This window comes from Nyctereutes procyonoides, unplaced genomic scaffold, assembly GCF_905146905.1.
Source record: "Nyctereutes procyonoides isolate TBG_1078 unplaced genomic scaffold, NYPRO_anot_genome, whole genome shotgun sequence".
NCBI lineage: Eukaryota > Metazoa > Chordata > Mammalia > Carnivora > Canidae > Nyctereutes > Nyctereutes procyonoides.
In genome coordinates, this window is record NW_026575125.1 from 53,371,380 (window position 1) to 53,398,185 (window position 26,806).

Consider the following 26,806-nt stretch of genomic DNA (forward strand, 5'->3'; position numbering starts at 1 on the left):
AGTAGTTACTGCAGGAGCAGTAGGGATGGAGAGCTGGCCACCGCCACTGTTATTGTTCCTCCTGGTGTCACCTTCTACCTGGGACTGAGCAAGGGCCTCACAGGATAAACAGCTCCCACTGAGCTGTGCACCTGGTAGGAGGCTGGGCAGCTCCCCCAGGTGCATACACCTGAGAATCAGCACAGCAGGCCCCTCCCCCAGAAACCAGCTGGAAGGAGAGGGGAAAAGCAAGTTATTGACCAAGCAGCCCAGAAACTTCCAGAGGAAGTCGAGGGATTTACAGTATATAGAATCAGAGGATACTCCCCCTTGTATTTTCTGTTAATCCCCCTGCCTTTTTTTCATCTCTTTTTCTCCGTTTTCCAGAACAACATGTTTTGGCCACTCTGCACTGAGCAAAATGACTAGAAGGAAAACCTCACCTCAAAAGAAAGAATCAGAAACAGTCCTCTCTCCCACAGAGTTACAAAATTTGGATTACAATTCAATGTCAGAAAGCCAATTCAGAAGCAAAATTATAAACCTACTGGGGGCTCTGGAAAAAAGCATAAAGGATTCAAGAGGCTTCATGACTGCAGAATTTAGATCTAATCAGGAAGAAATTAAAAATCAATTGAATGAAATGCAATCCAAACTAGAGGTCCTAACGACGAGGGTTAATGAGGTAGAAGAATGAGTGAGAGACATAGAAGACAAGTTGATGGCAAGAAAGGAAGCAGAGGAAAAAAAGAGAAAAACAATTAAAAGATCATGATGATAGGTTAAGGGAAATAAATGACAGCCTCAGAAGGAAAAATCTATGTTTAATGGGGGTTCCAGAGGGCGCCGAAAGAGAGAGAGGACCAGAAAGTGTATTTGAACAAATCATAGCTGAGAATTTCACTAACTTGGGAAGGGAAACAGGCATTCAGATCCAGGAGATAGGAATCCCCCCTAAAATCAATAAAAACCATCATCAACATTTAATAGTGAAACTTGCAAATTCCAAGACAAAGAGAAGATCCTTAAAGCAGCAAGAGACAAGAGATCCCTAACTTTTATGGGGAGAAGTATTAGATAAACAGCAGACCTCTCCACAGAGACCTGGCAGGCCAGAAAGGGCTGGCAGGATATATTCAGGGTCCTAAAGGAGAAGAACATGCAGCGAAGAATACTTTATCCAGCAAGGCTCTCATTCAGAACAGAAGGAGATACAAAGAGCTTCCAAGACAGGCAGAAACTGAAAGAATATGTGACCACCAAAGCAGCTCTGGAAGAAATATTAAGGGAGACTCTGTAAAAGAAAGAGGAAGTCCATAGAAACAATCCACAAAAACAGGGATTGAATACGTATCATGATGACACTAAATTCATATCTTTCAATAGTAACTCCGAATGTGAATGGGCTTAATGACCCCATCAAAAGGCGCAGGGTTTCAGACTGGATAAAAAAGCAAGACCCATCTATTTGCTGTGGACAGGAGACTCCTTTTAGACGTAAGTACACCTAGAGCCTGAAAATAAGAGGTTAGAGAATCATTTACCATTTAAATGGTCCTCAAGGAGATCCCTGGGTGGCGCAGCGGTTTATCGCCTGCCTTTGGCCCGTGGCGCGATCCTGGAGACCGGGATCAAGTCCCACATCGGGCTCCCGGTGCATGGAGCCTGCTTCTGCCTCTGCCTGTGTCTCTGCCTCTCTCTCTCTCTCTCTCTCTCTCTCTGACTATCATAAATTTTAAAAAAATTAAAAAAATAAAAAATAAATGGTCCTCAAAAGAAAACAGGGGTAGCCATCCTTATATCAGATAAATTAAAGTTTATCCCAAAGACATAGTAAGAGATGAAGAGGGACAATATATCATACTTAAAGGATCTATCCAACAAGAGGACCTAACAATCATGAATACTTATGCCCCGAATGTGGGAGCTGCAAGTATATCAATTAATAACCAAAATTAAGAGATACTTAGATAATAATGCACTTATACTTGGTGACTTGAACAGAGATTTTTACAATCGACAGATCTTCTAAGCACAAGTTCTCCAAAGAAACAAGAGCTTTAAACAATACACTGGACCAGATGGATTTCACAGATATTTACAGAACTTTATATCCAAATGCAAATGAATACACATTCTTCTCAAGTGTACATGGAATGTTCTCCAGAATAGACTACATATTGGGTCACAAATCAGGTCTTAACTGATACCAAAAGATTCGGATTGTTCCCTGCATATTTTCAGACCATAATGCTTTGAAACTAGAACTAAATCACAAGAAGAAGTTTGGAAGGATTTCAAAAACATGAAGGTTAAGGACCATCCTGCTAAAAGATGAAAGGGTCAACCAGGAAATTAAGGAAGAATTAAAAAGATTCGTGGAAAACAATGAGAATGAAGATACAACCGTTCAAAATCTTGGGAACCAGCAAAAGCAGGGTAAATACATCGCAATAGAAGCATCCATCCAAAAACTAGAAAGAACTCAAATACAAAAGCTAACCTTGAACCTAAAGGAGCTAGAGAAAAACAGCAAATAGATCCTACACCCAGCAGAAGAAGAGAATTAATAAAGATTCGAGCAGAACTCAACGAAACAGAGGCCAGAAGAACTGTGGAACAGATCAACAAAACCAAGAGTTGGTTCTTTGAAAGAAGTAATAAGAGATAAACCATTAGCCAGCCATATTAAAAAGAAGAAAGAAAAGACTCAAATTAATAAAATCATGGATTAGAAAGGAGAGATCACCACCAACACCAAGGAAATACAAACTATTTTAAAAACTTATTATGAACAGCTATACACCAATAAATTAGGCAATCTAGAAGAAATGGACGCTTTTCTGGAAAACCACCAACTACCAACATGGAACAGGAAGAAATAGAAAATCTGAACAGGATGATTACCAGGGAGGAAATTGAAGCATTCGTCATAAGCCTCTAAAGACACAAAACTCCAGGGCCAGATGGCTTCCCAGGGGAATTCTATCAAACATTTAAAAAAGAAACCATACCTATTCTAGTAAAGCTATTCGGGAAGATAGAAAGAGATGGAGTACTTCCAAACTCGTTCTATGAGGCCAGCATCACCTTAATTCCAAAACCAGACAAAGACCCCACCAAAAAGGAGAATTATAGACCAATACCCATGATGAGCACAGATGCAAAACTTCTCAACAAGATACTAGCCAATAGGATCCTACAATACATTAAGAACATTATTTTTTTATAAATTAATTTTTATTGGTGTTCAATTTACCAACATACAGAATAACACCCAGTGCTCATCCCATCAAGTGTACCCCTCAGTGCCCGTCACCCATTCACCCCCACCCCCCACCCTCCTCCCCCTCCACCACCCCTAGTTCATTTCCCAGAGTTAGAAGTCTTTATGTTCTGTCTCCCTTTCTGATATTTCTCACACATTTCTTCTCCCTTCCCTTATATTCCCTTTCACTATTATTCATATTCCCCAAATGAATGAGAACATACACTGTTTGTCCTTCTCCGGTTACTGTGGCCAAGTTCAAAAAGGGTGTTGCCTGAGTTCTTCTCTGGGATTTTGATGGAATCTTGTCTCACATTTAGATCTTTCATCTATTTTGAGTTTATCTTTGTGTATGGTGCAAGAGAGTGGTCCAGTTTCATTCTTCTGCATATGGATGTCCAATTTTCCCAGCACCATTTATTGAAGAGACTGTCTTTCTTCCAGTGGATCGTCTTTCCTCCTTTATCGTATATTAGTTGAGCATAAAGTTCAGGGTCTACTTCTGGGTTCTCTGTTCTGTTCCATTGATCTATATGTCTGTTTTTGTGCCAGTACTTGATGGGGCAAGATGGCGGAAGAGCAGGGTCCCCAAATCACCTGTCCCCACCAAATTACCTAGATAACCTTCAAACCATCCTGAAAATTTACGAATTCGGCCTGAGATGTAAAGAGAGACCAGCTGGAATGCTACAGTGAGAAGAGTCCGCGCTTCTATCAAGGTAGGAAGACGGGGAAAAAGAAATAAAGAAACAAAAGGCCTCCGAGGGGGAGGGGCCCCGCGAGGAGCCGGGCTAGGGCCGGGGCGAGTGTCCCCAGGACAGGAGAGCCCCGTCCTGGAGAAGCAGGAGCTGCACCAACCTTCCAGGGCGGGCGGAAAGGGGCTCGCAGGGAGTTGGAGCAGGACCCAGGAGAGCGGGGATGCCCTCGGGCTCCCGGGGACACTAACAGACACCTGCGAGCGCAGGAGAGTGCTCCGAGCTCCCTAAGGGCTGCTGCGCGCACGGCGGGACCGACCGGAGCAGCTCGGAGGGGCTCGGGAGCGGCTCCAGGGAGGGAGCTGCAGGGCGGGAGCGCGAATCCACCAGCGCAGGCCCCGGAGCACAGGGCGCCGGGACACAGCCCAGGATCCGGCCTCCCCCGGGACAGGCAGAGGCCGGGAGGGCCCGAGATAGCGAGGACGCTCCTGCCCGAGCTGAGCAGATCAGCGGCCCCGCCCCGGAGCCTCCAGGCCCTGCAGACGGAGAACCGAGAGCCCGAGCCCCTAGTTCCTGCGGAGGCTGAATCCAGGCTTCCAGAGTTGCCATAGCAACTGCGGCTGTTCCTCCTGGTGCCCCACGGGGTAAACAACCCCCGCTGAGCCCGGCAGCAGGCAGGGGCAGAGCAGCTCCCCCAAGTGCTAACACCTGCAAATCAGCACAGCAGGCCCCTCCCCCAGAAGACCAGCTAGAGGGACCAGTGATACTCCCCCGTGTTCCAATACAACTTGTTTTTGGCCACTCTGCACTGAGCAAAATGACTAGAAGGAAAACCTCACCTCAAAAGAAAGAATCAGAAACAGCCCTCTCTCCCACAGAGTTACAAAATCTGGATTACACTTCAATGTCAGAAAGCCAATTCAGAAGCACTATTCTACAGCTACTGGTGGCTCTAGAAAAAAGCATTAAGGACTCACGAGACTTCATGACTGCAGAATTTAGATCCAATCAGGCAGAAATTAAAAATCAATTGAATGAGATGCAATCCAAACTAGAAGTCCTAACCACGAGGGTTAACGAGGTGGAAGAACGAGTGAGTGACATAGAAGACAAGTGAATGGCATTAAGAACATTATTCACAATGACCCAGTTGAATTTATCCCCAGGATGCAAGGCTGGTTCAACATTCCTAAAGCAATCAATGTGATTTATCTTATCACCAGAGAAAAAACAAGAACCATATGATCCTCTCAATAGATGCAGAGAAAGCATTTCACAAACTCAGCATTCATTCCTGATCAAAACTCTTCAGAGTGTAGGGATAGAGGGAACATTCCTCAGCATCTTAAAAGCCATCTACGAAAAGCCCACAGCAAATATCATTCTCCATGGGGAAACAGTGGGAGCCTTTCTCCTAAGTTCAGGAAGAAGATAGGGATGTCCACTCTCACCACTGCTATTCAACATACTACTAGAAGTCCTAGCCTCAGCAATAAGGAACTAAAAGAAATAAAAAGCATTCAAATAGGCAAAGAAGAAATCAAACTCTTCCTCTTTGCAGATGACGTGATTCTGTACATAGAAAACCCAAAAGCCTCCACCCCAAGATTGCTAGAACTCATACGGCAATTTGGCAGTGTGGCAGGATACAAAATCAATGCCCAGAAGTCAGTGGCATTTCTCTACACTAACAATGAGACTGAAGAAAGAGAAATGAAGGAGTCAAGCCCATTGATGATTGCACCCAAAAGCCTAAGTTACCTAGGAATAAACCTAACCAAAGAGGTAAAGAATCTATACCCTAAAAACTATAGAACACTTCTGAAAGAAATTGAGGAAGACACAAAGAGATGGAAAAATATTCCATGCTCATGGATTGGAAGAATTAATATTGTGAATATGCCCATGCTACCCAGGGAAATTTACACATTCATTGCGATCCCTATCAAAATACCATGGACATTCTTCAGAGAGTTGGAACAAATCATCTTAAGATTTGTGTGGAATCAAAAAAGACCCCTAACACCAAGGGAATATTAAAAATGAAAACCAGAGCCGGAGTCATCACAATGCCAGATTTCAGGTTGTACTACAAAGCTGTGGTCATCCAGACAGTGTGGAACTGGCACAAAATCAGACACATAGATCAATGGAACAGAATAGAGAATCCAGAAGTGGACCCTCAACTTTATGGTCAACTAATATTCGACAAAGGAGGAAAGACTATCCACTGGAGAAATGACAGTCTCTTCAATAAATGGTGCTGGGAAAATTAGACATCAACATGCAGAAGAATGAAACTAGACCATTCTCTTACACCATACACAAAGATAAACTCAAAATGGATGAAAGATCTAAATGTGAGGCAAAAATCTATCAAAATCCTAGAGGAAAACACAGGAAACACCCTTTTTGAACTTGGCTACAGCAACTTCTTGCAAGATACATCCATGAAGGCAAGAGAAAGAAAAGCAAAAATTCGGGGGACTTCATCAAGATAAAATGCTTCTGCACAGCAAAAGAAACAGTCAACAAAACTAAAAGACAACCTACAGAATGGGAGAAGATATTTGCAAATGACCTATCAGATAAAGGGCTAGTATCCAAGATCTATAAATACTTATTCAAATCAACAGCAAAGAGACAAACAATCCAATCCTGAAATGGGCAATAGACATGAACAGAAATTTCACAGAGGAAGGCATAGACATGGCCAACAAGCACATGAGAAAATGATCCGCATCCCTGGCCATCAGGGAAATACAAATCAAAACCACAATGAGATCCCACCTCACACCAGTGAGAATGGTGAATATTCACAAGACAGGAACAACAAATGTTGGAGAGGATGTGGAGAAAGGGTGACCCTCTTGCGCTGTTTTTGGGAATGTGAACCTGTACAGCCACTCTGGAAAACTGTGTGGAGGCTCCTCAAAGAGTTAAAAATAGATCTGACCAATTGCACTGCTGGAGATTTACCCCATAGATACAGATGCAGTGAAACTCTGGGACGCCTGCTCCCTGATGTTTATAGCAGCAATGTTCACAATAGCCAACCTGTGGAAGGAGCCTTGATGTCCATCAAAAGATGAATGGATAAAGAAGATGTGGTGTATGTATACAATGGAATATTACTCAGCCATTAGAAATGACAAATACCCACCATTTGCTTCAACGTGGATGGACCTGGAGGGTATTATGCTGAGTGAAATAAGTCAATCGAAAAGGGCAAACATTATATGGTCTCATTCATTTGGGGAATATAAAAATTAGTGAAAGGGAATAAAGGGAAAGGAGAGATAATGAGTGAAAATATCAGTGAGTGTGACCAAACATGAGAGACACCTAACTCTGGGAAATGTACAAGGGGTAGTTGAAGTGGAGGTGGGCGGGGGGTTGGGGTGACTGGCTGATGGGCACTGAGGGGGGCACTTGGCAGGATGAGTACTGGGTGTTATGCTATATGTTGACAAATTGAACTTCAATAAAATAAATTTGCAAAAAAGTAAAAAAGGAAAACATTTCTGGGGCAGCCATCATGGAAACAGATATCTGAATAATGCCTGAGGCACATAGTAGGGAGATAATTTGCTCTTCCTAGAGTGTGTCACTGAGAGGCAATATTCAGGGAGACAACTCTCTAGGAACACAGGCACTGGCCAGCACCATGTTCCTCTCCTACCTCTCAGTATAAACCCAGAGCCACCTGTGGGAAGCAGCATAGTACCATTACTGGTTCTCTACATGCTTACACCAAGGCCTATCACCTGCGCTCTAGTGAAACTTCCCTCCTTCACAGTCACGTGTGCCTCAGTCCCAGTGTGATGCGCACTTGCCCAAGAAGAGTGGCACAAACACCTGCACATACCATGTCTCTGGACCAGAAAGTTTGCAGGGCCTCACTTCCTGCAAAGGTGATGACAAGGTTCATTTCACAAGCAGAAGATCGCACCCATTTAAAACTCACCACATTCAGGCCAGAACCAATCACTGCCCACAACAGGCAAGGAGAACCTCTATAGACTGGCCCGAAGGAAAGAACTGCCAAAACACAACAGCAGAGTGTATGCAGCACACACCAGAGAAACTCCCTGAAGCACCAGGCCCCAGGAAATACGTAACATCTTCATAAGGACATTACTTTTAGAGGCAGGAGACATAACTGGCTTTTCCAAAACACAGAAGAAGGCAAACAGACAAAATATGAAGAGGAATTTATCCCAAATGAAAGCAAAAGATAGGCCACAGCCATAGATCTACGTAACATGCTGGATGAAGAATTTAAAGTAATGATTATAAGGGTACTCACTTGGCTTGAGAAAAAAAATAGAAGACATCAGTGAGACCCTTACCACAGAGATAAGAGTTAACAAAGAATCAATCAGAGATGAAGACTGCCATAAACAATGTTTCATGTTTGATGCATGAACAGGAGGCTAGAAGAAGCAGAGGAATGGATTTGTGACCGAGGAAACAAAGTAATGGGAAGTAATGAAGCTGAACAAAATAAGAAAAAGAATAATTATGAACACGAGAATGAACTGAGGGAACTCAATGACTCCATCAACTGTAATAACATTCCTATTATAGGAGTCCCAAAAGAAGACAAAAAAAGGGTGCAGAAAAATTATTTGAAGAAATAATAGATGAAAACTTTCCTTATCTAGGGGAAAGAAACAGATATCCTGAGAATTCCCATCAAAATCAACTAAAACAGGACAACACCAAGACATATTGTAATTAAATTGACAAAATATGATAAATAAAACTGTAAAAGCAGCAGGACAAAAGAAGTTTTTACTTACTAGGGCAAACCCATATGGCTAGCTAGAGATTTTTCAACAGAATCCTGGCAAGCCAGAGGATGTGGTATAATATATTCAAAGGGATGAATGGGGAAAATCTGCAGCCAAGAATATTTTATCCAAGAAGGTTATCATTCAGAATAGAAGGATATATGTATGTCTTCTTTAGATAACTGTTCATGAAATGCTCAATACCATTCAGCATCAGGGAAATACAAATCAAAATGAGATAATCACCTCACACCAGTCAGAATTGCTAAAATTAACAACTCAGGAAACAACAGATATTGGCTAGAATGCAGAGAAAGGGGAACCCTTTTAACATTGTTGGTAGGAATGCAAATTGGTGCAGCCACTCTGGAAAACAGTACAGAAGTTCCTCAAAAAGTTAAAAGTAGAACTACCCTATGATCCAATGATTATACTACTAGGTATTTACTCAAAGGATGGAAAAACACTAATTAAAGGGAAACATGCACCCCGATGTTTATAGCAGCATTATCTATAATAACCAAGTTATGGAAAGAGCCTAGATGTTCATCGACAGATGAATGGATAAATAATTCTACTTTACGGTATTCTGTATTATTCAGCAATCAAAAAGAATGAAACCTTGCCTTTTTCAGTGACATAGATGGAACTAGAAGGTATTATGCTAAGTGAAATAAGTCAGTCAGAGAAAGACAAATACCGTATGATTTCACTCATATGTGGGATTTAAAAAGCAAAAGATATGAACACGGGGGAAGGGAAGGAAAAAATAAAATAAGATGAAAACAGAGAGGGAGGGAAACCATGAGCGACTCTTAACTATAGGAAACAAACTAAGGGTTGGTGGAAGGGAGGTGACTGGAGGGATGGGGTAATTAGGTAATGGGGTAATAGGGTAATGGGAATTAGGGAGGGCACTTGAAGTAATGGGTACTTGGTGTTACAAGCAACTAGTAAATCACCAAATTCCACCTCTGAGACTAATAATACAGTATGTTACTTAAATTACATTTAAATTAAAATAAAATAAATAAATGCAAAAAGACTTTAAAAAATAAAATGAGAGATAAAGAGCTTCCCAGACAAAAATTAAAGGAGTTCATGACCACTAAACTAACCCTGTAAGAAATATTAAAGGGGACACTCTGAATACAAAGGAGAAACCAAAAATGACAGTGTAAAGGCAGGAAACACAAAAGCAGTAAAAATGAATATTTCTGTAAAAAATCATTGAAGGAACTGACACACAGAAATGATATAAAATATAATAACACTTACCTGAAATGTTTGGAGGAGATGAGAAATTAATGGGTTCAAACTTGAATGACCATTACCTTAACATAGACTGCTATTTCCAGAAAAGGTTATATACAACATAATGGTAACAATATATCAGAAACCATTAATAAACTTGCAAAGAATCAAGAGAAAAAATCCAAAAATATAACTAAATAGAAGCAGCAAAACATGAAAAACATAAAGACAAAAAAGGATCAGAGAACATCTCCAGAAACAACAAAAGAAATAATATAATGACAATAAACACATATCTATCAATAATTACTTTGGATATCAGTGGACTAAAGACTCCAATCTAAAGATATAGGGTGCCAGAATGGATTAAAAAAAGCCCCAAGACCCATCTATATGCTGCCTACAAGAGATTCATTTTAGATATAAAGACACCTATAGATTGAAAGGGAGGGGATGGAGAAACATTTATCATAAAAATTAATACCAAAAGGAACCAGGGGTAGAAATACTTCTATTGGACAAACTAGACTTCAAAACAAAGACTATAACAAGAAATGAAGAAGGGCAGTATATCATAATAAAGGGGGGAATCCAACAAATATATGTAACAATTTTAAATATTAAGCACCCAACACAGAAGCATCCAAATGTATAAAACAATATAAAACAATAACAAAAATAAGTAACTAATTGACAATCATACAGTAATCATTCCCATACAGTAAGGGAATTAACACCCACTTAAACCAATGGAGAGATAATCTAAACAGAAAAATGAACAAGGAAGCAATGGATCTGAAGGACACACTAGACCAGATGGCCATAACAGATATATTCAAAACATTCCCTCATTAAACAGCAGAATACACATTATTTTCAAGTACACATAGAACATTCTCTGGGATATATCACATATTAGATTGCAAATAAGGCCTCAACAAATACAGAAAGACTGAAGTCATACCATGCAATTTTTCTGACCACAATGCTATGAAACTAGAAGTCGACCATAAGAAAAAAATCTGGAAAGACCACAAATACATGGAGGCTAAACAATATGCTAATAAACAATGAATAGGTTAACCAGGAAATCAAAGGATAAATTTTTAAAAATACATGGTAACAAATGAAAATGAAAAACATGATAATCTGACAGCTTTGGGATGCAGCAAAATTGGTCCTAGGAGGTACCTAAGAGATCCAAAGAGGGTCTATAACAATACAGGCCTACCACAAAAAGCAACCAAAATCTCAAATAAATAACCTAACTTTGCACCTAAAAGAATTAGAAAAAGAACAAAAAACAAAGCCTAAAGCCAGTAGAAGGAAGGATATAATAATGATTAGAGTGGAAATAAATGATATAGAGACAAAACAACAAAAAGAACAATAACAAACAGTTGACCAGATGAATGAAACCAGGGGATGGTTCTTTGAAAAATTAGCAAAAGTGATAAATCTCTATTCAGACATATCAGAAATAAAAGACAAAAGAACCAAGTATTTAAAAATCACAAAGGAGAGAGAAAAAATAACAACTAACACCACAGAAATACAAATAAATATAGGAAAATATTATGAAAAACTATATGCCAACAAATTGGACAACCTGGAAGAACTAGATACATTTCTAGAAATATATAAATTATAAAAACTGAAAAAGGAAGAAATAGAAAATTTGAACAGACTGATAACAAAAGAAATTGTATCAGTAATCAAAAGACATCTAACAGAGTGCTCCTGGATGGCTCAGTTGGGAAAGCATGCAACTCTAGATCTCAGGGTTGTAAGTTAGAGCAGCACGTTGGGTGTAGAGATTACTTAAAAATAAAACCTTGAAAGAAAGAAAAAAACTCCCAAAAAATAAAATCTGAGGACCAAATTGCCTCATAGGCAAAGGCAAATTCTACCAAACATGTAAAGAAGCGTCTATATCTACTCTTCTGGGGCAGCCTGGGTGGCCCAGCAGTTTAGTGCCGCCTTCAGCCCAGGGCCTGATCCTGGAGACCCGGGATCGAGTCCCACGTTGGGCTCCCTGCATGGAGCCTACTTCTCCCTCTGCCTGTGTCTCTGCCTCTCTCTCTTTCTCTCTCTCTCTCATGAATAAATAAATAATATCTTTAAAAAAATATCTACTCTTCTGAAACTATTCCAGAAACTAGGAAAGGAAGGGAAACTTCTCAATTTATTCTATAAGGCCATTATTACCCTGATACCAAGCCAGATAAAGACGCCGCTTAGAAAGAAAACTATAGGCCAGTATCCGTGATGAACACAAATGCATAAATTCTCAATAAAATACTAGCAAACTAAATCCAGTAATACATTAAAAAAATCATTCACCACAAGCAATTGGGATTTACTCCTGGGTTGCAAGGGTGGTTAAATATTCACAAAGCAATCAGTGTGATACATCACATTAATGAAATAAATGATAAGAGCCACATGATCATTTCATTAAATGAAGAAAAAGCATTTGACAAAGTACACCATCCATTCACAATAAAGACCCTCAGCAAAGCTGAGTTTGAGAGGACAAACCTCAAAATAATAAAGAGCATATGTGAAAAATCTACAGCTAATATCCTCATTGTGGAAAAACAGAATTTTTCCTCTACAGTCAGGAACAAGATAGGGATGTCCACTCTCACTGCTGTTATTTAACATACTACTGGAAGACCTAGCCTCAGCAATCAGACAACAAGGAGCAATAAAAAAGCATCCAAATCAGTAATTAAGCAGTAAAACTTCCACTACTTGCAGATTCCATGATACTACACATTAAAAACCCAAAAGTTTCCACCAAAAAACTTCTGGAACTGATAAACAAATTTGGTTAACTCATAGGATTCAAAATCAAGGTACAGAAATCTGTTGCATTTATATATGCCAATAATGAAACAGTATAAAGAGAAATTAAGGAATTAATACCATTTACAATTACACAAAAACAATAAAATATTTAGAATAAATCTAACCAAAGTGGTGAAGTACTTTACTCTTAAAACTATAGAGAAATTGAAGATGACACAAAGAAAGGGAAATACATTCTATGCTCATGTATTGGAAGAATAAATATTGTTAAAGCGTCTCTACTACCCAAAGCAATCTAAATATTTTATGCAATTCCTATCAAAATTCCATGAGCATTTTTTCACAGAGCTAGAAAAATCAATCCTAAAATTTGCATGAAACCACAACAGACCCCAAATAGCCAAAGCAACCTTGAAAAAGAAAAGCAAGGCTGGAGGCATCACTATTCCTGACGTCAAGTTATATTACAAAGCTGCTGTAATTCAAACAGTATGGTACTGGTACAGAAATAGACACACAGTTCAATAGATTAAACTAGAAAGCCCAAAAATGAGCCCACAACTATATGGGCAGTTAATCTTCAACAAAGTAGAAAAGAATATACAATGACATAAAGAATGTCTCTTCTAAAAATGGTGTCGGGAAAATGGATAGTAACATGTCAAAATGAAACTGGGCCACTTTCTTAAACCATACACAAAAATAAATTCAAAATGAATTAAAGACCTTAATGTGAGATCTAAAACCATAAAAATCCTTGAATCCAGAGCAAATCTATATTGGCTGTAGCAACTTCTTTCCAGATATATTTCTTCAGACAAGGAAAGCAAAAGGAAAAATAGACTATTAGAACATCATCAAAATAAAAAGCTCCTGCACAGCAAAGCAAATAATCAACAAAACTAAAAGGCAACCTGCTGAATGGAGTAAAATATTTGCAAATAACAACTGATAAAGGGCTAGTTTCTAAAATATATAGAGAACTTATAAAACTCAACATTCAAAACAAATCCAACTAAAAATGGGCAGGAGACATGAATAGGCATTTTTCCAAAGAAAACATCGAGATGACCAATAGATACATGAGAAGATGCTTATTGTCACCTATTATGAGAGAAATGCAAATCAAGACTACAATGAGATATCATTTCATACCATTCGGATTGGCTAAATTCAACAACACAACAACAAATGTCAGCAAGGATGTGAAGAATGAGGAACCCTCTTAAACTGTTGGCAGGAAAGCAAACTGGTGCAGCCAATCTGGAAAACAGTATGGAGGTTCTTCAAAAGTTAAAAATAAGGGGCACTTGGGTGGTTCATTTGGTAAAGCATCAGAATCTTTCTTTTGGCTTAGGTCATGATCTCAGGGTTGTGAGATCAAGCCTCATGTCAGGCTCTGAGTTGGGCATGGAGCCAGCTGAAGATTCTCTATCTCTCCCTCTGTCCCTCCCTCTCTCCCAAATTAATTAATCGATTAATTAATTAATTAATTAATTACGTTAAAAACAGAACTACCCTAGGATCTTGCAATTGAGCATGGATCTCACAACTGAGAGATCATGACCTGAGACAAAACCAAGAGTCAGATGCTGACTATGCCACACAGGTGCTGTTTGTTGTGAGATTTTTGATTACTGATTCAATTTCTTTGACGGTTATTCTAGTGTTTGAATTTTCTATTTCTTCCTGTTTCAGTTTTGGTAGTTTATATGTTTCTAGAAATTTATTTATTTCTTTCAGGTTGTCAATTTGCATATAATTTTCCATCATATTCTCTTATAATTGTATTTCTGTGGTGTTGGTTGCTATTTCTCCTCTCTTTTCGTGATTTTATTTATTTGGGTCCTTTTTCTTTTCTTTTCGATAAGTCTGGATAGACTTTTATGAATTTTATTAATTATTTTAAAGAATCAGTTCCTGGTTTCATTGATCCATCCTATTGTTTTTTTCAGGTTTGTTTGGTTTGGTTTGGTCTTTCGTTGTTGTTTTATCTTCTATATAATTTATTTTTGCTCTAATATTTATTATTTCATTTCTTCTGTTGGCTTTAGGTTTAATTTCTTTTTCCTTATATGTAATGTTAGGTTGTTTATTTGAGATTCTTTGTTTTGTTTTGTTTTGTTTTTTGTTTTTGAGACAGGCCTCTACTGCTATATACTTCCCCTTTATGAGTACTTTTGCTGCACCACAAAGTTTTTTTTTTAATAAATTAATTTTTATTGGTGTTCAATTTACCAACATACAGAATAACACCCAGTGCTCATCCTGTCAAGTGTCCCCCTCAGTGCCCGTCACCCATTTTTGGAGCGTCGTGGTTTCATTTTTATTTGTTTCCATGTGCTTTTTAAAAATTTCTTCTTTGATATCCTGATGATCCACTCATTCTTTAGCAGCATGTTGTTTAACTTCCATGTATTTGTGGCCTTTCCAAATTTTTTCTTGTGGTTGACTTCAAGTTTCATAGAACCATGATAAAAAATATGTATGGTATTGTCACATTTTTTTTCTACAATTTGAAGCCTTATTTGTGATCTAGTGTGTGGTCTATTCTGGAGAATGTACCATGTGTATTTGGAAAGAATTTGTATTCTGCAGCTTTATGATGAAATGTTCTGAATATATCTGTGAAGTCCATTTGGTCCAGCGTGTCATTCAAAGCCATTGTTTCCCTGTTGATTTTCTTCTTAGATGATCTGTTCATTGCTGTAGGTGGTGTATTAAAGTACCCTATTATTATTGTGTTATTATCAGTAAGTTCCTTTATATTTGTTACTGTTTAATATATTTGGATGCACCCAAGTTGGAGGCATAAATATTTAGTTTTTAGATCATCTTGTTGGATAGTCCCCTTTATTGTGATATAGTGCTTTTCTTCATCTCTTGTTACAGTCTTTGTTTTATTTTTTATTTTTTTTATAAATTAATTTTTATTGGTGTTCAATTTACCAACATACAGAATAACACCCAGTGCTCATCCCGTCAAGTGTCCCCCTCCGTGCCCGTCACCCATTCACCCCCACCCCCCGCCCTCCTCCCCTTCCACCACCCCTAGTTCATTTCCCAGAGTTAGAAGTCTTTATGTTCTGTGTCCCTTTCTGATATCTCCCACACATTTCTTCTCCCTTCCCTTATATTCCCCTTCACTATTATTCATATTCCCCAAATGAATGAGAACATACACTGTTTGTCCTTCTCCGATTGACTTACTTCATTCAGCATAATACCCTACAGTCTTTGTTTTAAAGTCTAGATGTCTGATATAAGTATTGCTCCTCTAGTTTTCTTTTGATATCCATTTGCATTATAAATGTTTCTACATCCCCTCTCTTTCAATCTGCAGGTGACTTTAGGCCTAAAATGAGTGTAGGCAGAATATAATTAAATAAATAAATAAATAAATAAATAAATAAATAATAAATATATAGTTTTTTTTTTCCATTCTCACACCCTATGTCTTTTGATTGAAGGTTTAGTCCATTTACATTCAGAGTTATTATTGATAGATATGTGTTATTGCCATTTCTCTGGAGATTTTCTCTGATTATTTACTTTCTTTTCACTTTTGGTCTTTTCTTCACACCCAAAGTGTCCCCTTTAATATTTCTTGCAGGGTTGGTTTAGTGGTCATAGTCTCCTTTAGTTGTTGTTTGAGAACTCTTTATCTCTCCTTCTATTCTGAATGATAACATTGCTGTATAGAGCATTCTTGGCTGCAGATTTTTTTTTCATTCAACACTTTGAATATATCTTACTCTCTGGCTTGCCAAATTTCTGCGGAGAGATCTGTAGCTTAGATGAGTCTTCCTTTTTAAGTTCAGATTTCTTTTGTCTTTCTGCCTTTAGGAGTTTTTTCTGTATTACTATATTTTTTCAAATTTAATTACAATGTATGTTGATATTAGTCTACTTTTGTTTATTTTAATGGGAGTTTTCTGTGCTTCTTGGATTTGGATGTCTGTCTCTTGCCCTAGTTTGGGGAAGTATTCAGCTATAATTTCCTCAAATAAATTTTTCATCCTCTTTTTCTTTCTCTTCTCCTTTTCCTTCTTATGATATAAATTCTTTTATGGTTGATGGCATCACTGATTTCTGTAATCTATTCTCATGTTCCATAATTATTCTTTCTTTTGTTCAGCTTCATTATTTTCCAATATTCTATCTTCTATATCATATATTTGTCCCTCTGCTTCTTCTTTTTTTTTATAAATTAATTTTTATTGGTGTTCAATTTACCAACATACAGAATAACACCCAGTGCTCATCCCGTCAAGTGTCCCCCTCCGTGCCCGTCACCCATTCACCCCCACCCCCCGCCCTCCTCCCCTTCCACCACCCCTAGTTCATTTCCCAGAGTTAGAAGTCTTTATGTTCTGTGTCCCTTTCTGATATCTCCCACACATTTCTTCTCCTATCATTGTGTTCATTACATCCATTCTATTTCAAATCTCAATTATTGTGTTTTTTTTTTCATTTCTGGCTTATTCTTTGTTAACTCTTTTATCTCTGCCTTAAGGGCTTCCCTTAAGTCTTCCATTTTTTCTCAATTCCAGAGAGTATCCTTGTGGTTGCTTTAAATTCTCCATCAGGCATGTTAGTTTTTTAATTAATTAATTTTACTTTTTTAATTTAAATTCAATTTGCCAACATATAGTATAACACCCAGTGCTCATCCCATCAAGTGCCCTCCTCAATGCCCATCACCCAGCTACTCCATTCCCCCATCCACCTCCCATTCTGCAACCCTTTGTTTGTTTCCCAGAGTTAGGAGTCTCTCATGGTTTGTCTCCCTCTCTAATTTTCCCACTCAGTTCCAGGCATGTTAGTTATATCTGTTTTGGTTAGATCTCTGGCCATGATCCTATCTTGTTTCATTTGGGATAAATTCTCTCATCTTGGTATTTTTGTCTAAGGTATTACTGTCTTCTCTGTGCTATAAAATCCTGGTATGTTTCTTATTTCTGAGAATAATGGCTTTATGAAGAAGAGGCCATATAGTGTCCATGGCCTGGAACTTCAGAGTGTCTCTTGTGTGTGCTGCATTCACTCTGCTGATGTGTTTTGGTTGCTCTGTTCTTCAGGACAGTCCTCTGCAGAGACTTTCCTTGCCTGCTTATGGCAGTGTTTGGACCTTAGACAGAATGCAGCGAGGTTTATCTAGGTGTGCACAGATCTGCATGTTAAATGAGACCTAATACTTCTTCTGCTAGCACTGAAGTCTTGCATGTATCTCCATTTGGGAGATATGGTGTGGTTGGGGGTTTCTGCTGGTCTTCTGGGGAAGGGTCCTGCTCACTGGGAGTTACTCAAGCTTGACCAAGAAGGGCAGTACTGGCAGAATGCATGGGTATGAGACTTGGTGTAAGCAGGTTAGGCAGCCAGTGTCAGTGCTGTGCTGTGTGTAGACACTACTGCAGGTGGTTCTGTGCTTATGCTGAGGTAGGGCAATGGCAACAGCCGGTTCCTTTGTCCCAGCAGAGGTGTTTATTTGCTTGTTGCTTTCAGGAAATCACTTCCAGAGGAGAAAATAATTTCCTCCTGTGCATTCCAGGTGTTTTTCAGATTGCTGTCTTCATGTTGTCTGTCTCTAGGTTTTTTTCCTGACTTCTCTCTAGGAGCATCTCAGTGCCTTCCAGGCTCTATTCCATCCATGCCTGCTGACATTTAAAACTACAAACTTTAGGAATGTGATATGGGGGCAGGGGAACCTACACTGGTCTTCTTGGAAGGGTCTTTTTGTGCTGGAACTAATGAAGATTTACTCAAGACAGGTGGTTGCACCAGAACACAGGGGCATGGGACTTGGAGCAAGCATGCTAGGCAGCATGTGTTGGGCCAAATTGCCCTTGGGGTGGCTCTGTGCCTATATGAAGGGGCAGGGGAGGGATATGGCACTTGCTGGCTCTTTTATCACCAAAGAGGCATCTCTATAAACACCATCTCTTACAGATGTGCTCCAAAAAGAGCAATCTCCCCCCTGAATGCCTTAGTTGCCTGTTGACCTTTAAAACTCCAGCCTTCAAGCCCTGCTTGTTACAAAAACTCATGAAAATCAGCTCTTATCATTTTTCCAGCTCATGGCTTTGAAGACGTGTTCTCCCTTTTCATTACCCTCTGTGCTCCACTTTCATGTGTCTTTTCTTGTGACCAGGGCTCCCTCCCCTCTGCAGCACCCACAATCCATTTCTCCCCTAAACTATGTCTCTATATTTCTTGACTTCCTCAGTGTGGCTCTTTTCTTCCTCTATTTGTGGAATTTGTTTTGTCCATTCATGGGCTGATCTCTTAAGTATTCAGAATGATCCAAATGTTATCTATTTTTGTTCAGTGGACAAGAGGAGTCCTGGGTCACCTACTATGCTACAATTTTAGATGTCCTTTCTAGGTACCCTTTTTAAATACCTTTCCAGCACACATTAAGAACTGCTACTAACACGTAAGACACTGCATTACAAAAATAAGTTTACTTGTATCTCGATCATAATAGCCTTTTTTTAAAAAAAAATAGCATCCATTTGTTCATGAGAGACACACAGAGAGAGGCAGAGACATAGAGGGAAAGGCAGGATCTCCATGGGGAGCCTGATGTGGGACTCAATCCCAGGACCCCAGGATCATGCCCTGAGTAGAAAGCAGACATTCAACCACCGAGCCACACAGGCTTCCCAATAGCCTATCTTTTTAAAGGTAGGAACATGTATTATTTCTCACTACATCCATAACTTGTAAAATTGTCTCTTCACCAACTAGGCTGCCAGTAAGCATTTATCCAATAAATAAATGGATGGAAATCAATGTGATCCAGATTCTGTCCATCCTACGTTTCAGTATTAAGAACTTAGTATATGACTGGAGTTAAAATTTAGTCTGTAATAAGAGGACAATATCCTTATCAATAGCTGAGGTTAAGGATCAATTTGTGGTCTGGGACAGGTCACTCTCTAGCCATGATTAGATGCTCAGACCATAGCCAAGGTTAACTTAATATCTAGATTAGAAGATCAATCTGTATCCAGGTTTAAGTCCAGGATAAGGTTCCATGTGTGACCAGTATAACGATGTCTGGTAAAACTAAAGACCTAAGTTATGTACCCTATTGTGAGATTGAAAATGAGTATTTCATAGAGATAAACTCAGGCTGTTAAAAAAATAATAATAAAAATAAATAAATAGACCCAGGCTGTGATTAATATCCTTGTTTGAGCTCTCTAAGAGCAATGAAAAAAAAGGGGACAAGCCAGAGGGCTGAAGCAGAGGTACTACATATCCTTTGTCCCTTCAGCTAAGTGTTTTCACTCACCAGGTGCAGCGGCTAGTGGCCAACCAGTTCTAGATTCTAGCACTCCATGGGCATGCACAGAGTAGGGGCGGCTGGCATTATTCTTGAACACCACAGTTAGGATATCACCAATCTCTCCTCTGAGAAGTGGACCTAATATATGCAAAAAAAAGAGGAAAGTATTTTGTGGGGTAGTGGGAGAAGGATACTAATGGCATTAAAGAAAAGGACATTCATAGGAGCTCCCTTTTTTAAATTCAGAGGCCCTTAAACTGATACTGGTACCTACAGGATGAGGGTACTTCAACAAGAAGATTGTGCTTCTAATTATCATTATTTTTTCACACCAAATCTATCGTTTATCTATCTACCTACCTATCTATCATCTATCTAATATCACAAGGATATCTCAGGAATCTGTGGAATCACTGTCAGTAAGGACTGAGAGTTTCGCACAGAGTTAAAAAAAAAAACGGGCTCTCTGCAAGGGCCAATAGGTTTCTTCTGTGTGAGAAAAGAGTGAAGAAACTCATTGGCCCCTACAAAATGAAGAAACTGCATCAATAATTAAACTGGGGTACAAAGGTAATAATGATTCCTTGTAGTTTATTTCTTACTCTTTCATGTTCCTGAGTTCCCCTGACTTAAGTATTTTTAAAAAATCTATCACTGTCAGAGATCCCTAGAGAGATCCTGGAAAAAATATGGTTCACATTGCAGCAGAATTTATAAATCCTCCCCCACTTTGATTGCTTATTTTATGGCTGATTTTTTTAGATTACTATAGTTCTATTATATCATAAGGAAAAACTAATAGAAATAAAAATGCCCTCTTGATATTACATTGCCTTTCTAAGAGCAACATAAATCTCTAGATTCCAGGAGGAACTCACTTACCTAATATTCCCAAGTGTTCCTCTGGTCCAGTTCTTGGCCGAGGGATCTTGAATGTACCATCAGTATATTCTCTGAATACAGCTTTCTTGTATCTGGAACCAAGGAGCCCATTCTGGTTGCTCAGGAAAATGTGACCATAACTAGAGGAATCCAAATAGTGGTATCAGCATCTGGTCCTTGACCCCTCATTTTCAGGTATGAGAAAGCTAAGTCAGACCAAACATCATATCACAGACAGAAGAAAGAGAAGACATATTCCTTCTAATGTCAGATTTCCCACCATATTAGCTATATAACCACAATAAAGATGCCAGATTTAAATATCTTCTTATGTAAATAATATGACCAGAACACTGGAATAAGAATCAGAAGCCCTGATCTTTAGTCTTAGTGATGTCTCAGATGGAATTAGTTTGACAAAAGGACATGGTATAGGGTAAAAGGAGAACACTAACTGCTGCTGCTGATGGAGAGTAAGGAATGGGAAGAGGTAAGGAGGAAATGGAATTTTACAAATTCCTCCTTGGAGATGATTTCTTGTTTACAAAAACCCTTATTATTTATTTTATTATTTGACATCTCCAACAGGCTAATTAGTTAGGTAGAGGTAGAATCAGTGGCCCAGAAGTGACAACTTATCTTCATTGATACTGTCAGCTAGAAAGGGAACTAGCACTTGGATACAACTCTGCTGCTTTTTCCTTATTTCCTTCTAATCAAGTTATTTCAAGTGTACATCACTTTAAAGATAAATAAACTAAGTTCCAGGGAAGAAAATTCACTTTCTCTAGGTTTCAGAACAAGTTTGCAAGAAGACTTCAACATCAACAACCAACATAAAAGACAAGAATTGCTAAAGAGTTGTAAGAACAACAAAAATAAATTGTAGTGGAAATTGCTAAACTGTTCTTCAGTTTCCATTCTCCTTCTCTCTTGGTAGTAATATAATCATGTAGATTTTAGCTGAGTGCATGGCCACCTAACTGTGGATTGTAGATTATATTTTCCAGGCTTTATTTATTCTTAGAGTAGACATACAATGTTACATTAGCTTCACGTGTAAAACATAGTGATTTGATAAATGTATACATTTGTGCTATGTTCACCACAAGTATAGCTACCATCTTCCCCAATACATCTCTATTACAAAATCATTGACTTTATTCCTTATGCTGTGCCTTTTATTCCATGACTTATTTATTGCATAGCTGGAAGCTTTTATATCCTACTACCCTTCATTCATTTTGCCTAACCCTAAATCCCCTCCAAGTCTCAGGCTTTCTTGCAGCTAGGCATGGACACATTGATAAGTTTAGGATAATGGGTTATGAAAGAAAGTGGTTTTTTTAGGTTATGACTTTACAGATACTGCTGCTTGCCCTGGACTGATTTTCTCTTTTGTAATTGCTGGGAATGACTAGAATAGGCATCTTAGTTTCAGAGATGAAAAAAGTATTATGAGTGATTAGTTTACCTACTATCCCTGGGCTGCTCATATACATACTATTATTTGAGCAAGAAATAAAATTCTAACTCACTCAAGCTACTCTATTTTTTCTGCTATACAGATTAGCCTATACATTGGTGACATTTTTCAAGTGACAGGTAAGCTTGGGTGTTTAGTCCTTTGAGTAAGACCTCTGTAAAATTTAAGTTCTGCTGTAGGTGCTACTGGCAACCAGAGGAAAAGAGGCAAAGATAAAGACCATGAAGATGTGGGTAAGGTCTTTTACTTCAGACCCACAGTACAACAATATAGAAGAATCACCGAGTTCCAGCTTATCTGCATTCCAGCACCTGTTTCAGATTTGCTGGTATCTTATTAGGTTCCTTTAGATAAGTGTTTCCTTTTCTCAGTATTTCAGTATCTTCCTTATCCATGAAATGGTCCAGAGTCTCTGAATTTTCTTTAAGCCTTACCTGTCCTTCTCAGACTGGTTGTGCCATTCCAGTTCCCAGCTCCTGTCAGGGCAATAGTCCCACTCTACCTCTTCTGCCATGATGTAGTAGATTCTTGCAGCCTGGTATCGTTGGTGATGGTTGGCTTGGTTGCCAGGACACTGGGAGACATTATAGACTGCCTTCATCCCTGATTCTCTATGGCTGCCTGCCTGGCAGTAAATCTCAAACATCCCTGAGGAAGGAATAGAGAGAAAAAACTGAATCTGAATATCCCTGTGTAGTATCTGGAGGATTTCCTGTATCTTTCTCAGCATACTGCATAGAGTGGATAATTTCAGATAAAGATGTTTTATGCATTGGATAAAAAATGATTACAAGTTTATTGAGAGCAGTGAGCACAGAAGTTAACAGCTCTAGCTCCAAACCTACATTGTTTAGGTTTAAAACTAGACTCTTGCCACTAGGATGGCCAACCCTTCCCTATTAACCTAGGACTTTCCTAGTTTTAGCACTGAAAATCTCATATCCCTGTGGAAACTGCTCAGTTCTGAGCAAACTGGGATAGTTGGTCACCATATGACATTTGTTAGCTATATGATCTTGAAGTAATTTTTAAGCCTTTGTATGTTTCAGTTCCTTCATGGTACAATGTGGATCATTTTACTTATTTCACTGGGTTGCTTTAAAATTAAACACAATAAGATGTACACATTGTTTAGCATAATGCATAGTGAATTGTAATAAGTAAATTTATAAATAAGTAAATCAAGCTGTAATAATTATTATTCCAAAAAATGCATTGACCGGTTGTCTCTCATTTCTACCAAGTGCCAAATAAATAAAGGCTTAAATAGATTTAAAAAAAAAACCTTCTTGACTATCAGGATGCTAATATCAGAAGGCTTTGAGATGGCTTTCCCTCAGTTTTTACAATAAAATTTTTGGATATCAGTCTTAAATATCAGAGTTGTAGAGCTAGCTGCCTGGAACTGACATCAAGCTACAGGATTCTGTCAAGGACATTAAGACATTTGGAATGTTGATCAGGAGAAGCTGACTTTCCTAGGACATTTATTTTCATCATTCTTTCACTTGATGCCCACTGCCTATCCCATCACTACAAACATTTTATTGGCTTTTAAAGGCCTCTATGAGCTGGCTCCAAACCATGACTCAGTCCCAAATTCAACCAGTGATCCAACTAAATTTGTCCCTTGCTTTCCTTATCACATAGCTCATTTCTATCTTGGAATTTTCATTCATGTTATTACTCCCTTTTGGAATGTACCTGCCCATCCCTCCCACAAATATCTACAAGAGCTCACTCATTCTCCAAGACCAAATTCAGATTTAATATCTTCCAGAAACTTCTCTATGACTATTCTGGCTCATACTGGCCTCTACATTCTTGCCTATCTACTCTTAACACACTACATCTAAATCGCATGATTAAAGAGTAAGTGCTCCTCTCTTTACAAAACAGTCTTTCCCACTAGTTTATAGACTTCTTGAAGGAATCTTTTCTTTTCTTTCCATGAAAATTTCCCAACTCTTCTATTTCCCCTACCCTTCTACATCTGTTCCATCAGTAAATCCTATCAGCTCTTCCTTCAAAATTATCCTTCATTTTCACTCTTCTTCCCCTAGTCAAAACCACCATCATCACTAAAATGGAAAACTTTAACAGGATCCTGACTGTCTTCTCTGCTTCTTCTCCTTCCATCTTCAACCATTTGTCACACAGGATTCAAGGCCCTCTTTAACAAATATGATCCAGAGCACATTGCTACCTTGCTTTATATGCTTCATTCATACTCAGAATGCAATCCAAGCTTATAACTATGATTTATAAGGCCTCACATAATATGAATCTTGCCAACCTCATTTCATGTCACTCTTTTTCTTTGCTTACCACAGTCCAACCCTACTGACTTTTCACTCTGACTCTTGAAAAACCATGCTTGTTTCCATATTTGGACATTTGCATTTATAGGCCCCTCTGTTTGAAATGTTCTACTTAGAAATCTTTATATGGCTCATTCATCCTCATTATTTAGGTCTCAATATAAATATCACATTCTTGGATTGGCCTTTCCCGAACATCCGCTCAAAATTAATGCCCTTTTCATTTTATCACATCACTATATTTTATTTCCTTCATGATATATATCACAAAAATTATCTTATTGTTTTATGAATGTGTTTTGGTGTGTTTTGATGTGTCTACTGTGGATCTTTGCAGAGAATAAGAATCATTCTTTCTTTTCACTTTTCTCCAGTCTTAGCACATTGAGGATGTGCAATAAATATATTTTGAGTGAATGAATATGTGTGCAAATGAATGGCTCCATATGCTGCTCAAAACTCATAGCTCAGGGGTTGGTGTGGATAATAAAGTCTGATTTTTTTTTTAAGTCTGGTGGTTACTGAAGAGGATAGATAATAAAAAGAAGACATTCTGGGAAGTCATGTGCCTTTGGACTAGTACATCATCTAAATTTTCTTATATGGACATTATTATCCAAGCCACTCTCTCAATGCTCTTTAATACATTGCTTAGCATAATGCATATCCAAGCCACTCTTACAATACTGTTCTTGGAATCTTAGTATCCTCCTAACTCTTTGACCAATTCTTTTCTGTTTCCTTATTTTGACTTCTCTTCTTCCTTGTACCTCTTAAATGTTGATTTATGCTTTACGTTTTCTTTCTTATCACTTTACAGCTTATGGACTTGAACTATGAGAACACTCAAACTTGTTAGCCTGGACTACTTCTCCTATCTTAACATTTCTACCTAGCTACCTACTGTGAAATTCATACCACCTGAATTTCACCAGAAGCTTAAAAATTGACATACTCTAAAATGAGTACTTTCTACCCAAATCTTACTACCCTGTCCTTGTTTCTATACTTGCTAATTTGGTTATATATATATATATATATATATATATATATATATATATATATATATTCCTGAAGTTTCCAGTTTCTATATATATTACAGAAACTGGAAACTTCAGGAATATTTTCTTCTTGCTCAGCCCCTCAGAAAAGTTCTGTAATTTCTCTCTCAAATATCCCTCATTGCTACCCCTTCTCTCTATCCCTATTGCTTCCATTCATTGGCAGGCTCTTATTGCCTCTTGCAATAGCCTCCTACTTTGCCTCCTCTTAAGCCTTACTTCTCATTATTCCTTCACAGAGATGCTATTAGCATTTTGTGTGGGACTATTCTTCATTGTTTAAGACTGCCCTACATATTGCTGAAAGTTTTATCATATCTAACTCCCACCATCTAAATAATAGTATCACCTCCTCTATATCACCAGTCATTGTGACAAGTAAAAGTACCTCCACACAGTTCCAAACACCTTTTAGCATACCACCTTCAGTTGAGGGTCACTGAATAAAATCAGTTTGTGTTAACTTCTTCAGGCAAATTCTGCTTTTTTTTAAAAAAAAATATTTTATTTATTTATTTATTTAACGGAGAGAGAGAGCACAATCAGGTAGAGTGGAAGGTAGAGGAAGAGGGAGAAGCAGGCTCCCCACTGAGCAGAAAGCCCAATGTGGGGCTCAATCCCAGGACCCTGGAATCATGACCTGAGCTGAAGGCAGACACTTTACTGATGGGGCCACCCAGGAACCCCCAGATGCTGCTTTCAAGTCACTACCCATAAGCGTCCTATTGCCTATAATAATGATCTCTTCACCACCCATTCCATTTCTGTGCCTGGTGACAGTTCACTCTTCTTCAAATGTTCATTTTGAATGCCTGCTTCCCTATAAGAGCTTTACTACACAAGTCAGGCAGAAATTGTTAGTTTTCTGTGTGTTACTTTAGCTCTTGGCAAGACGGTACCATCATCTCTCCTTCATACTAACTGTGAGCTGCCTAATTCATCCTCGTATCCTTAGT

General features: G+C 38.5%; 1 protein-coding gene across 6 annotated transcripts in view; it reads right to left on the minus strand.

The window, feature by feature from the left end:
• HEPH (hephaestin) overlaps positions 1–26,806 on the minus strand; it is a 95,448-nt gene that overhangs the window by 22,118 nt on the left and 46,524 nt on the right. For all 6 annotated transcript variants that reach the window (XM_055338424.1, XM_055338421.1, XM_055338426.1 and 3 more), the window contains 3 exons: positions 22,903–23,116; positions 20,983–21,122; positions 20,107–20,238 (listed from right to left, as the gene is read on the minus strand). In XM_055338424.1, coding sequence (XP_055194399.1) covers positions 20,107–20,238; positions 20,983–21,122; positions 22,903–23,116 — 486 coding nt within the window. The remainder of the gene's footprint in view (positions 1–20,106; positions 20,239–20,982; positions 21,123–22,902; positions 23,117–26,806) is intronic.